The sequence below is a fragment of the Prionailurus viverrinus genome, chromosome B4 (assembly GCF_022837055.1).
Source record: "Prionailurus viverrinus isolate Anna chromosome B4, UM_Priviv_1.0, whole genome shotgun sequence".
NCBI classification, from domain to species: domain Eukaryota; kingdom Metazoa; phylum Chordata; class Mammalia; order Carnivora; family Felidae; genus Prionailurus; species Prionailurus viverrinus.
The window spans coordinates 55,215,856-55,229,004 of record NC_062567.1 but is presented as its reverse complement, the minus strand read 5'-3'; the positions used below and the strand labels follow the sequence as shown (position 1 = coordinate 55,229,004).

General features: G+C 36.9%; 1 protein-coding gene across 3 annotated transcripts in view; it reads left to right on the top strand.

Annotated features, from left to right (window-relative positions):
* Positions 1–12,368, top strand: part of BCAT1 (branched chain amino acid transaminase 1) — a 107,924-nt gene extending 95,556 nt beyond the window's left edge. For all 3 annotated transcript variants that reach the window (XM_047867801.1, XM_047867800.1, XM_047867802.1), the window contains exon 11: positions 5,870–12,368. In XM_047867801.1, the coding sequence (XP_047723757.1) occupies positions 5,870–5,911 (42 nt within the window). In that variant the 3' untranslated portion in view covers positions 5,912–12,368. The remainder of the gene's footprint in view (positions 1–5,869) is intronic.
* Positions 12,369–13,149: the final 781 nt, after the last annotated feature.

The following is a 13,149-nucleotide window of genomic DNA, read 5'->3' as shown; positions in this document are numbered from 1 at the left end:
CATGTTTGTGTAACTAGCAGAGCTGCTGTTGAGGTTTTAGAAAGTGGGAAGTAGTGATTGCAAAGACCGGAGAGGTGGAAGTCCTGTTCTGTTTGTTTTTTTTTAATTAATTTATTTTTTTTAATTTGTATCCAAGTTATTTAGCATATAGAATAATAGTGATTTCAGGAGTAGAATCCAGTGATTCATCCCCTATATATATAACACCCAGTGCTCATCCCAACAAGTGTCTTCCTTAATGCCCCTTGCCCACTTAGCCCATCCCCCCTCCCACAACCCCTCCAGCAACCTTCAGTTTGTTCTCTATATTTAATATTCTCTTATGTTTGCCCCCTCCATGTTTTTATATTATTTTTGCTTCCCTTCCCTTATATTCGTCTGTTTTGTATCTTAAATTCCACATATGACTGAAGTCATGTATTTGTCTTTCTCTAATTGCATTTAGCATAATACACTAGTTCCATCCATGCTGTTGCAAACGACAAGATTTCATTCTTTTTGATTGCTGAGTGATACTCCATTGTATCTCTCTCTCTCTCTCTCTCTCTCTCTCTCTCTCTCTCTCTCTCTCCCCACACACGCACGCATACACACACCACATTTTCTTTATCCATTCATCTGTCAATGGACATTTGGGCTCTTTCCATACTTTGGCTATTGTCAATAGTGCTGCTATAAACATTGGGGTGAATGTGCCTCTTCAAAACAGCATACCTGTATCCTTTGGATAAGTACCTAGTAGCGCAATTGCTGGGTCATAAGGTAGTTGTATTTTTAATTTTTTGAGGAATCTCCATAGTGTTTTCCAGAGTGGCTGCGCTAGTTTGCATTCCCACCAGCATCCTCTTTCACTGCATCCTCGCCAACATCTATTGTTGGATTCTTTCACTGCATCCTCGCCAACATCTATTGTTGCCTGAGTTGTTAATGTTAGCCATTCTGACAGGTGTAAGGTGGTATCTCATTGTAGTTTTGATTCATACTTCCCTGATGATGAGTGATGTTGAGCATTTTTTCATGGGTCTATTGGCCACCTGGATGTCCTTTTTGGAAAAGTGTCTATTCATGTCTTTTGCCTGTTTCTTCACTGGATTATTTGTTTTTTGGGTGTTGAGTTTGATAAGTTCTTTATAAGATTTCAGATACTAACCCTTTATGTAATATGTCATTTACAAGTATCTTTTCCCATTCTGTCAGTTGACTTTTAGTTTTGCTGATTGTTTCCTTCACCATGCAGAAGGTTTTTATCTTGAAGAGATTCCAATAGTTAATTTTTGCTTTTGTTTCCCTTGCTTTTGGAGACATGTTGAATAAGAAGTTGTTGCAGCCAAGGTCAAAGAGATGTTGTTGTTTTTTTTAATTTTTTTTTAATGTTTTATTTATTTTTGAGACAGAGACAGAGCATAAGCAGGGGAGGAGCAGAGAGAGAGGGAGACACAGAATCCGAAGCAGGCTCCAGGCTCTGAGCTGTCAGCACAGAGCCCGACGCGGGGCTCGAACTCGCAAACCGCAAGATCATGACCTGAGCCGAAGTCGGACGCTTAACCGACTGAGCCACCCAAATGCCCCAGTCAAAGAGGTTTTTGCCTGCTTTCTCCTCTAGGATTTTGATGGCTTCCTGTCTTACATTTAGGTCTTTCATCCATTTTGAGTTTATTTTTGTGTATCATGTAAGAAAGTGGTCCAGGTTCATTTTTCTGCATGTTGCTGTCCAGTTTTCCCAACACCATTTGCTGGAGAGACTGTCTTTATTCCATTGGATATTCTTTCCTGCTTTGTCAAAGATTAGTTGGTCATATGTTTATTGGTCCATTTCTGCATTCTGTATTCTGTTCCATTGATCTAAGTGTCTGTTTTTGTGCCAGTGCCATACTGTCTTCATGATTACAGCTTTGTGATACATCTTGAAGTCCAGAATTGTGATGCCTCCAGCTTTGTTTTTCATTTTTAGGATTGCTTTGGTTATTTGGGATCTTTTCTGGTTCCATACACATTTTAGGATTGTTTGCTCTAGCTCTGTGCAGAATGCTGGTGTTATTTTGATACGGATTGCATTGAGTATGTAGATTGCTTTGGGTAGTATCAACATTTTAACAATATTTGTTCTTCCAATCTATGAGCATGAAATATTTTTCCATTTTTTTGTGTGTGTCTTCTTCAATTCTTTTATAAGCTTTCTATAGTTTTCAGTGTATAGATTTTTCACCTCTTTGGTTAAGTTTAGAGAGGTGGGTGTCTTAAGTAGTTAGGAAAAGGAAAGCCCAGTGAGATAGGTGCAGGATCTGTATTGACTGTAGGCCACCAGATGGAATTTCTTTTAAAATTCTGTTTTCCCCACTAGTGGCTACAGTTTTGTAAGAATAAATGACCATTAGTGGTTATTGCATTTTTTTGTTTTCAGTGGAACAGCTTGATGGTTTTTAGTTACATAAGAGCCCTACTCCTTTTCCCTGCTGATGTCCCGAGTTATCCTTCTCTTTGTGTGCATACTAAGTGAACATTTCCAGATTGCCTTGATGACTCAGCCCCTTGACCAGCTTCCCAGCTGTACTTGTTCCCTAATACACACTTCTCCACGTTACAGGATTACAGAGCTTTGCAGGCCATTGAATAGGATTTAGAACAAGAATGACAAATTGTCACCTGGTGGGCAGCACTGATTATATTTTTATTGGCATCACAGAGAATAAGTGCATGACATGTACATTGTCCTTTTGTGTTGCTAAGAACTTTTCTGCCTAATGTAAAAGGCATTTAACAAAGGCCATGTAAAATTATTTGCCATATGTATGTTGGATGTGAAGATTAGAACTTGTCATTAGTTGTGTTTTGGTTTAGTGTTCTTCCTGGAATTCATGAAAGATGAAAATTCTGCATACCACATTGATAATCTTCCACATGGGCTGAGTACCACCCCATGTGCTCAGTTGGATTTGCCATGTTGTTTTCACCTCATCTTCGATTCCAGTGAACAACATCAAGTCATTGTGACTTACAGCAGACCTGCCAAATGCTGAAGGAGTAAGCCTACTGCTGTGGTCCTGTAATGACCCTGATAATGATAGCCTTGCCCATGCAGACATGTGTTCTTTCCCCTCCTTCTCTAGGTACCTACTCCTGAGGAAAGAATATAATTTCTATCTCTGCTAACATCTGTCATCTCTACTCTTGAATTATTTTGCCTTGAAAAATTGAATCAAGTTATTTATCATCTAAATGGAAAGTTTGATCGCTTACTGCTTAGGTTTAGATAGTTTGAATTACCTGTATTATCACATTTCTTAGATACATCTCAGAATGCTATAATTTTTACATAAAAGCATAAATTATAGGATGAGGAGGCCAATCTTAATATATATTATGAAGGTTCTTAGAGTGATATGGCCTATGACTGTCATTGTAACCCAAATAGATTTTTGACTGTTTATAAAACTGAAACAACTAATTGAAAGCAAATTCACTTTAATTGATGAGATTCAAGATGGAATTATGGCGGTCACGAATCACAATAATGTAGATCTGCTAAAATGTCAATATGATGACACTCAATTATTAATGGCATAAGTATCTAATGTATTAATGGGAATCCAAGTAAGAGAAATAAAACACGTATTTTGATCTTACCTTAAGTCATGTTGTACCATACATAAATCAAGCAGAATTTGGGAATTTTTATCTAATATTTATCATGGATCAACAATTAATAGTGGGAAGCCATACTCTTGAAACAACTCTTTCTGATAGAGATTCAGCAAGTCACTTATAGTCATTGGGCTTCCTTCATTCTCTTTTTTATGTAAACCAAAAGGTTGTAAGTAGACCCATTCTTGGCTCCCAGTATTTTTACCAGTTTGATAGATTCTGCTGCCAGAGGTCTTTAAAGCTCTTTAAGAGGAACCCAGCACATGGACAATATAACATAGGAGAAATAGCATCAGATAGAGGCAGGAGCCCTGGGCTTCAGATTAAGAGTTTTCTAGAACCTTAATGTCCTTAGATGTAAAATAAGAAGCTTGGCTTTAAGAGTACATTGCTCTTCGTACGTGATTTTTAAGCAGCAGAAATTTTCTACAAAGGAAATCTTTCCTAGAATCCCAACATACAAAACTGATCAAAGTGCAATTGTTCTAAAGTCCAGAGCTCCACTTATTTGACTCATCCTTGCATTTAATTAATTAATTAATTTTTTAAAGGTTTTATTTTTAAGTAATCTCTACACCCAACACGGGGCTCGAACTTATGACCCCGAGATCAAGAGTCACGTGCTCTACCGACTGAGCCGGCCAGGCTCCCCAAAGCCCCTACATTTTAGATGATCATTAAAGTTCTTTCCCATATGGAACTGCTAATGTTTTATCTGAATTTCAACTGAAGTTATATTGGGAATGAAAAGCCGATTCATGTGAAAAGGGGACATCGTCGGAGGAATTTAGGCAAGCACATGGTGGCAGACTCACTGGCATGGTGGTAGGGAAGATACGTTCCAAGTTCATCTCCACAGACACAGCTATGTGAACATGTGGAGGGAACTCCAAATGGTAGTCAAGAACATGTCATTGGTGCGAGAGAGACCTTTGGCTAGGGTCTGGGCTCGGCTCTACCCTTTACAAATTACCTGAGTAAGTTGTTTAATCTCCCTAACACAGTTTTTCTCATCCATAAAATGAGATCGATAATGGCACCTACTCTCTGGGGTTACTGTGAGGATAAATTTCGTAGTAAGTCTGTCAAGCTCCTGGCACCATAGCGTTAGCACTGTGAGAGCTCATTTGAACACAGAGATGTTTGATGAATGAATGAATGAATGAATGAATGCACGCATACATGAATGAATGAATAAAAGAACAAATTGATCAAAACTAGCTTTCTACTTTGGACATCTGGAATGTCTTTGTGTCAGTTAATTCAATTTGAAGTATTAAAATTCAGGTTTGTGAAAGCAAATTACTTGGAGATGCAAATAATCAAATTCTGATTGTGATCTAGTTCCATCACTTTTGAAGGAATAAGAAAAATTGAGATGCTAACATAACCTGAATGACTTTCATTTAGAGAACAGAGCGTTTGTCAATTTAATATTTTGTCCACAAACACAAAACCCTCTTGAGAAAGGGGGCTTTCAGAGTGGTGATTCTCAAACTTCACTCTCATTAGAATCCCCCGAAAGTGCTGGCTGAAGCATGGTTGCTGGGACCCATCCCCAGTAAAGTCTGAGATATGGCTTGAGAATTTGCATTTCAGATATGCTGCCTGGTGATACCGATGCTCCGGGTCTGGAGCACACACTCTGAGCATCGCTTCTTTAGAATAAAGATGATTGTAATTAAATTTAACTCAGTTACTTTATTTGGGGAGCAGAAACTAAATACAGAATGGTGATGAAAAGGCATTACTTAGAGACTTATTTCAGCTATAAATTTGAGTTCAACCATAATTATAAAACTTGTGATTCTCTCCAGATATTTGATTTATTTCTCTCTAATCCTTTTTTTTTTTTAATTTTTTTTTCAATGTTTTTTATTTATTTTTGGGACAGAGAGAGACAGAGCATGAACGGGGGAGGGGCAGAGAGAGAGGGAGACACAGAATCAGAAACAGGCTCCAGGCTCTGAGCCATCAGCCCAGAGCCTGACGCGGGGCTCGAACTCACGGACCGCGAGATTGTGACCTGGCTGAAGTCGGACGCTTAACCGACTGCGCCACCCAGGCGCCCCTCTCTAATCCTATTTTTAACATGAATATGCTTTTACTGTTCAAAATAGGAACAGACCTTTTTGTATAACATTGGTTGTATCGCTGAACTTATTTGTAAGCGATTCTTGCACTGGTAGTGTTTACACTTAAACATGTTTTCTTGCTTTTGTTGTAGTACGGAAGAGAAGAGAGCAACTGGACAATCATAGTATCCTAAATGGAAAATACAGGATATCATCTGTGTGCTATGGAGACAAACTGTCGCAGTTGAATTACAATAGATTTCTTTGGCTACCTGTTTTTAGTTGTGCCTAATGTAGTTTGTGTTATTAGTTGTTACCAGGTGATTGTTTCCTCATGCCAGAGAAAATGAATTGCAATCATCAAGTGGTATTTTGTAAACTCAGTGTTAAAAGCTTACTTCACCTTCTCTTCGAAAGATGATAATGTAAGCCATACGGCATAGACTTTTCCTCAATAATCTTAGTTCCTCCCTTATTAGTTTCCTCAGATACAAAAATATTTTCTTCCTTAGTATAAGTTATGTTCTGCTCCTCAACCAAATGAGTTTCTTTGTGTTTGAAAACTGATCTGAGTAGATTTCATAGGTAATGTTTCCTGTGACATTATCTTCATCTTCAGAAAATGGTTGTGGGTTTTTGTTTTGTTTTGTTTTGTTTTTTAATAATCAAGACTGAAAAACTGGTATTTCTGCTTTCACATTTTTCTTTGCAGGCCCCTTAAATCCATCTTAAAGAGTAGATCTCCTTTCTTCCTGATGTCACAGTCTCCTCCAGGCTCTCCTTGTGCATCAGCAGGACCTGTGCACATCTCCACCATTGTCCTTTCCACATTGTATTGTAATTGGCTGTTTGTCAGCCTCCAACACAAGACTGAGGCTCTTGTGCCTTTGAGATCTTTGTATCCCCCTGCCTGGCACATAATAGGTACTCATTAAATAATGAATGAATGAACATTTAGCTTCTATAGAAGTGTACCTTCTTTGTTTCTATATTATGAAACCTCTTTATTAGAATTTGTGGTTGATTCTGACATTGTGTCCATTTACCTCACGTTGTCTTTATTTTCCAGGGACTGCTAAGTCATTAGAGATACTCAGAGGCATAGTTTGTTGGAGGGATTATTTCATATTTGAAGACTGCCTTGGAATTGAAATAGCAGCTCTAGAGAGGTCATGATATCATACCAACCAAATGGAAATGACCTTTGTGAAGTGTTAAATACATATATGTTACATGTTAAATACAAAATAAAGAATCATATTTAGCTTTTGGTAGAAAGCAAAGGGGTATACTTTGATATACCTCATTTCTGTTGAATGGGGCTGGAAGGATCACATGGTTAGAGTACAGGAGAGCAATTCTAGATGATCTTTTCCTCATTTAGGAGCTGTGAGTTAAAATTGAATCCTGGTTTATAATTTAGGGAAAGTCAGTCAAACCTTGCTAGAAAACGTTTACCCTTGGAAGGTCAACTCTCAGACATATTTTGGTTTCCCTCAGTTCCAGTAACTTTCATCTTGCTGATCATATTTCATTCTCTTTTCAGAGCAAGGGGAAAAAAGACCTTCTAAAAGTTTGATGTGTTAGAAAAATTTCCTTAAGGCATTTAGCAGCACATAGCAAATGGGGCTTTGATTCTTTTCCAAGACTTTTGGCCATAGGGTTCTTTTAGATAGGAATGGTAAAATGAAAATTAGGGAAGTATATAAGATGAAAAGGAATAGTAAAAATATCTTTTAGGGGGCTTTTAATTGGTGATCTGAAGTCTTGGAAGTCTGTTCTTTTCAGGCCTCAGGTGCTTTAACTGTCCTCTGCACACTTCACCAAGTAGTGTTCTAAGGGTATGCATTTACCTTGGCTAAATCCTGTGACCTCCTTTTTAAAGCAGTAGTCTAGAAAAGACTTGCAGGTAATTCTAACCTGTCAAGTAGCACTTAATAACTAGACCTACATTTCTATGAGAAATGGAAGTCATTTGTTTGCCATAAATACATTTCACACTTTGCATCTCTAAATTTAGTATGGCAACACATGTCCGTTATAAAAGTTAGAGAACAACATGTCTTGACATTATGTCTCTATGATTTCTTTCATCAAACCTTAAGAGCATTTTAAGCCCTTTCTACCAGATGGAGTGAAAACTAAGGATATATATTTTAAAAAACTGGAGGTCTCCTAAAACTGAGAGAGCGCAATCTGCCATTTTCTTAAGTAATAAGACAGAAAATTGACCTTGACACTAACTTGTTAAATAGATTTAAAAGGAACATCTGCACATCTTTTTTCCTTGTGCACTATTTGTTTAATTGCAGTGGATTAATACAGCAAGAGTGACACATTATAACTAGGCAATTATCCATTCTTCAAGACTTAGTTATCCTAACACTAATTGATCATTTATGGTGTAAGATAGTCTAGCATTAGGAACATGTGAGGCTAATCTGCTCAAAAAGATCAACAAATTAATATTGTTGCTGATATTTGCATAATTGGCTGCAATTATTTAATGTTTAATTGGGTTGATCAAATGAGATTCAACAATTCACATGTGCATGAATATAAACAGAACTGGTGGCACTTAGAATGATAATGATTAACTTATTTTTCATGTTCTCTTCCTCCCACTTCTTTCATGTTTTACATTTCAGACCAAGTTTGTCAGCTTTTTCCTAAACACATTGGTAGAAACTGGGATCTTTTTATTATTTTTTTAATGTTTATTTATTTTTGAGACAGCATGAGCAGGGGAGGGGCAGAGAGAGATAGAGACAGAATCTGAAGCAGGCTCCAGGCTCTGAGTTGTCAGCACAGAGCCCAACGTGGTGCTTGAACTCACAAACTGTGAGATCATGACCTGAGCCGAAGTCGGATGCCCAACTGACTGAGCCACCCAGGTGCCCCGGTAGAAACCGGGATTTTAAAATGAAGTGTTCAGATATAAACAAAACTTGGGCATTTCCTAAAGATATTTGCTATTAGAATTTTTTTTATTGTTACAGTCATTTATTAAGGATTCAAATCATGGATACCCCAAAAGAAGCATCAACTGCAGGGGTGTGTACCATGCTCTGAAGGACCTGCAGCTGGCAGAAGTGAAATTAATAATACCTGTTTTAACCTTTGCTTTCAAAAGTGCAAAGGAAAAGTAAAAGGGAAAGAGAAATAAGCGAATGAGAAAACTTGTTAGGAATCATGTTTTTTTTTTTCCTCCCTGGTAAACACCCTCTATTCTTTTCTCAAAATGTTGCCATAAGGTAAAGGAAAAAAAAAAAAAAAAGATGACAGACGATAGCAGCAGGAAAGTACAGTGAACACCACTTACATGCCGTGCAGTGTCAGCACTCCTGAAGTTTGGGAAAGCCTACGTGAGATGCCCTAGGATCAGGTTTATTGCTCGATGTTATTGTACCTAAACAAGTGGTCTTGCTTCCTTCAAATTGGCACTCTTGAACACTTGAGGCAATTAATGAGTATGTTTTGGTCAAAAGAATTATAGGAGCCTCTTATTAAAGCAGTAGATTCAACTCCACGTTAGGGGGTTTTTGCTATAAAATCAGCTTCCAGAATAAGCTTATTTATTCTCCCTATTCCCACACAGTGCTCAGTTACTGTATTCTTTTTCCTTAAAAAGTTCCTTTTTAAGAGCATACATTGAGTTTACCATTACGATTGGGAAAAATGTATTTTAGGCAGAAAATAACAATACTTGTTCACTTGTTTATATTTTCTAAAATATTTAGGGCAATCAATATTCGTCAGATGGACTAAAGCAAAGGGCTTAGGGGTCAGAGAAACATTGTAAGGCTCACTTATTTTATATTCAGATGCTAAATGTGATCAAAGAATTCTTCCTTGTAATGTGGATTTCTTACGTGTATATTCAGAAACTTAAGTTACCAATAGTAATGCTCATGAATAATTAGTGGATAATTCATAATACCTGTCACTTTGTGTTTTTACAAGTAGAATTTGTTCACCTGTTTTCCAGATATCTGCTCCCAACAGAGAGTACCAGCTTTTCAGTAAGGATTACCTATTAATTGACAAAGATCATAGAGATTATAGTTAATTTGATAAATGTTGGTTGAGTACCCACAAATTTGCATCTAACACAGCTGGTGGTAGGGATTAGGAAGTTAGTTTTAGAAAATAGTATATAGACATTATCCTCGTGGAGTTTATACTCTACTAAAATTTTTAGATAAAAAAAAGTGTTATTTAATGCAGTTAGATAATAGATGATGACTAGAACACATCTCTTATCAAGAAATCACAATGAACATTTCCATCTCATTTTTTAAGGAAATTCATCCCTTTTTCCATTCCTTTCTTCTGCACAACTACTCGGTAGGATTAGTATTTAGAGGGTTATTCAACCACCGTCTACATGGCGTGATTCCCTGTTGGTTTACCACTTACTTCCAACCTGCCTAGTACATTTGATAACTACATTCTCTGGAGCAATGTTAAATTGTCATGGTTCATCTAACAAAAGATCATCTGAAATTACAGCATCCTTGCTGATCTTAAACTCAAAGCCAGATATTATTGAAATAAAATGTTCCTAGAATGAGTTTTTCTGGAAAATGTCTATTATGAATCAAACTCTTTAGAGCTTTAGCTTGAAAATGATGGATCCAGCTACTCAGAAAATCACAAGTAGAGGACTAATATAACAATGACTTTTCATGGTTTGAGATTTTAAAAGAAAGGCCATTTAACATATTGCAAAGAGATTCATATTCATCATGGCCAAAACACGCTTTAAAAAAATTCAGAGGTAGAAGAAAGTGATTTTTCATCCTTAGTGTACATACCACATCAAAAGACTTCAGATATTAATTTGGGGAGCTTGATAAAAAACATATCAACATGATGTAATAGTGTTTGTGGGTAAATAATTCTGTGGGATCAGATAGAAGTACATACATTTGCTTTCGTGAATGATTTGAATGAATGATTCAAATGTGAATGATGAAGGCATGAAATTTGGTATTAGAAAATGAAGCGGTCTTTAAAATCTGGATGCAGTTGAAGTCTTAAGTAAGCCTTTTTCTGTCTGGAAGTATATGTTTCATACCTCTGTAGACCCTATGAATAAGGCTTAAAACTTAAGTTGTATAATGTTCCAATTTACAGAATCCACTGTTGGGATGTAAGACTTGACTGCAAGCTGTGGTATGAGAATGAATTAAAATGTAGTTTCGATGACAGATTTCTCTGCACATCCACTTTTATAATGGCTAGGTTCTATGAAATTATGGGGCAAGAAACTTTTAATTAGAGAAGATGTCAGAAGAAGAACAAGTGAAGGTAGACGAAGAAACAGAGGAAAAAAGTCAAACTTGCTTCTGTGTTGTCCAGAGAAGCCTTGTCCTTATTCGGCCAACCATAGGGATCTTTAGCATTCAACGTAGGTGCCAAATACCAATAGTGCCGAGGAGGAAGAAGTGGCTAAGTATAAGGGCCAGTTCATTAGGTATTAGAATTAGGCCATGATCTCGAGATAATAACCTGACGGTAGTGTTATATGGAAACCACTGTACTACAAATTTAGAGAAGGCTGTATAATTCCTTCAACTACTTAAGATTCGTGAAGCTTCTTGAGGCTGAAAAAATAAGTGACAAGGAGTACATTGTGACTTTTGCACATCGCCCCCCCCACCCCCCCCGCGCGCGCCTTAGAAATACAGTTTACCGCCATCCCCTTTTCCTTGGTGAAGGCTACCTGATTTGGAAATGAGTTGAATATTGTCATTTAGTTTTTAACTAAAATGTGCAACATGCTGCAATTTCCCCAGGTTAATTTCACAGCAGTCATTCTCAGGGTTAACAAAGGAATGCATATATCTGCCTCAATTTTTACGTCTTTGGTAAGTTTTCTAAAAAGTGCAGGAATTCTCTCAAGAGTATGGCTATAAGATTTTGAATGAAGTCTTAAAAATAAGCTAGCTAATCTGTATGCATCTGTAAATTCTGCAGATGTTTCCCTGGTGACTTATGAGAATGAATGATTCTGAAATGGACTCAAGTGGCTAATAAACAGAGCCTATGTCACTGCTGAAGAGTTTGCACTTGCTTAATAATGGTGACTGAGAGAAAATAAGTAGTTTGAGGAAGTAGTTTTTAAATCGGAGTTTATAGATAGAAACAGGAGAATATCAGCTTAGCTCTGGAATTTTTAGAATATGTGCTGTTACACCTAAATCTAATTGTAATGAAAAATCCCAACCATTGATTGTCTCAAAGTTCTCTAGTTGTGTAGTCATTCTTGAAATTCTCTTTAAGAAAAATCAAGTGCAGAGAAATAAACACTTTGTAAATAAGGCTTGGCTTTCATGAAAAAATTGTTTAAAGATTACGTTAAAAGATTTAAACTCACTGAAAGTGTAATCGAAATGTGGAGAATAACGTGGGTAAAGGAAACTACCTCATTCTTTGAAGGTTTTGTAGAAGCACAATTAAACATCCTAAAATGGCTTTGTCACTTATGAACCATCTGGTGTGAAAGAACTCTATATTTGTAATGTCTAAAGGACCTGGAATAATTGTATTTTTGCTGGCAATAGACACATTCTTTATTGTTTGCAGGTCTCATGAAATCTTTAATTACGCACTTGTTCTTGTCATCAATAAAACAACTTAAAGGAATCCTGTTTGTGTAGTCTCTTGAATTTAACATTTGTTGGATGCATGAAAGTAATGCTTAATTACCATTTTCATGATGTTCTAAGGCTTTTGGTCATGGGAAGTAAATGTAGTGTGGTATTTTTAAACCAAAATGACACTGGGAGCATGAAAAGAATCGAGCACACCCGAAAAACCTATTAACTATTCACCTGGGTAGAATCTAAATCTATTTTCAAACATTTGGCTAGAAATACAGTGGGCTTTTAAGAATTGTCCTTTCCCCTGGGTATGGATCTGTCTTTAGTAAAATCTAGCTTTGTCTTTTAAATTTTGCACAAAATAAGGGGAATAGATTACTTCTTTCCATTCACTGTCACAGTGAATCTATCTCACTGATACAACACACCCATATGTGGCTAAATAGCTGCAGAATTAAAGACACTGTATAAAATGAAAGGCATTCCATCTAAACTCAGAGAACATCAGCGATGTGTCCTTTTAGTCAAACCAGACTTTGTATAAACTGCCCTCATGTGCACATGTCTGAGAGAATAAAGCCAAATGCATTATATCTGAGGGTCACATATTTCATACTCATTTTCTTGTGATTTGTCCCAATGATTGCCAAGTACAGCAAAACCTAAGGTTTTTTTCAAGGAGTTACTATAAACTGAAAAGTGTCGAAGTGCTCTGTGGCCCTCTTCTCCCAACGCTGTCAACCTGTGACAATATTAGCCTTTACCAAGATCTTTATCAAGGAGTTACATGCAGACTTTGAAAGGTCCACGTGAAGGTTATTAGT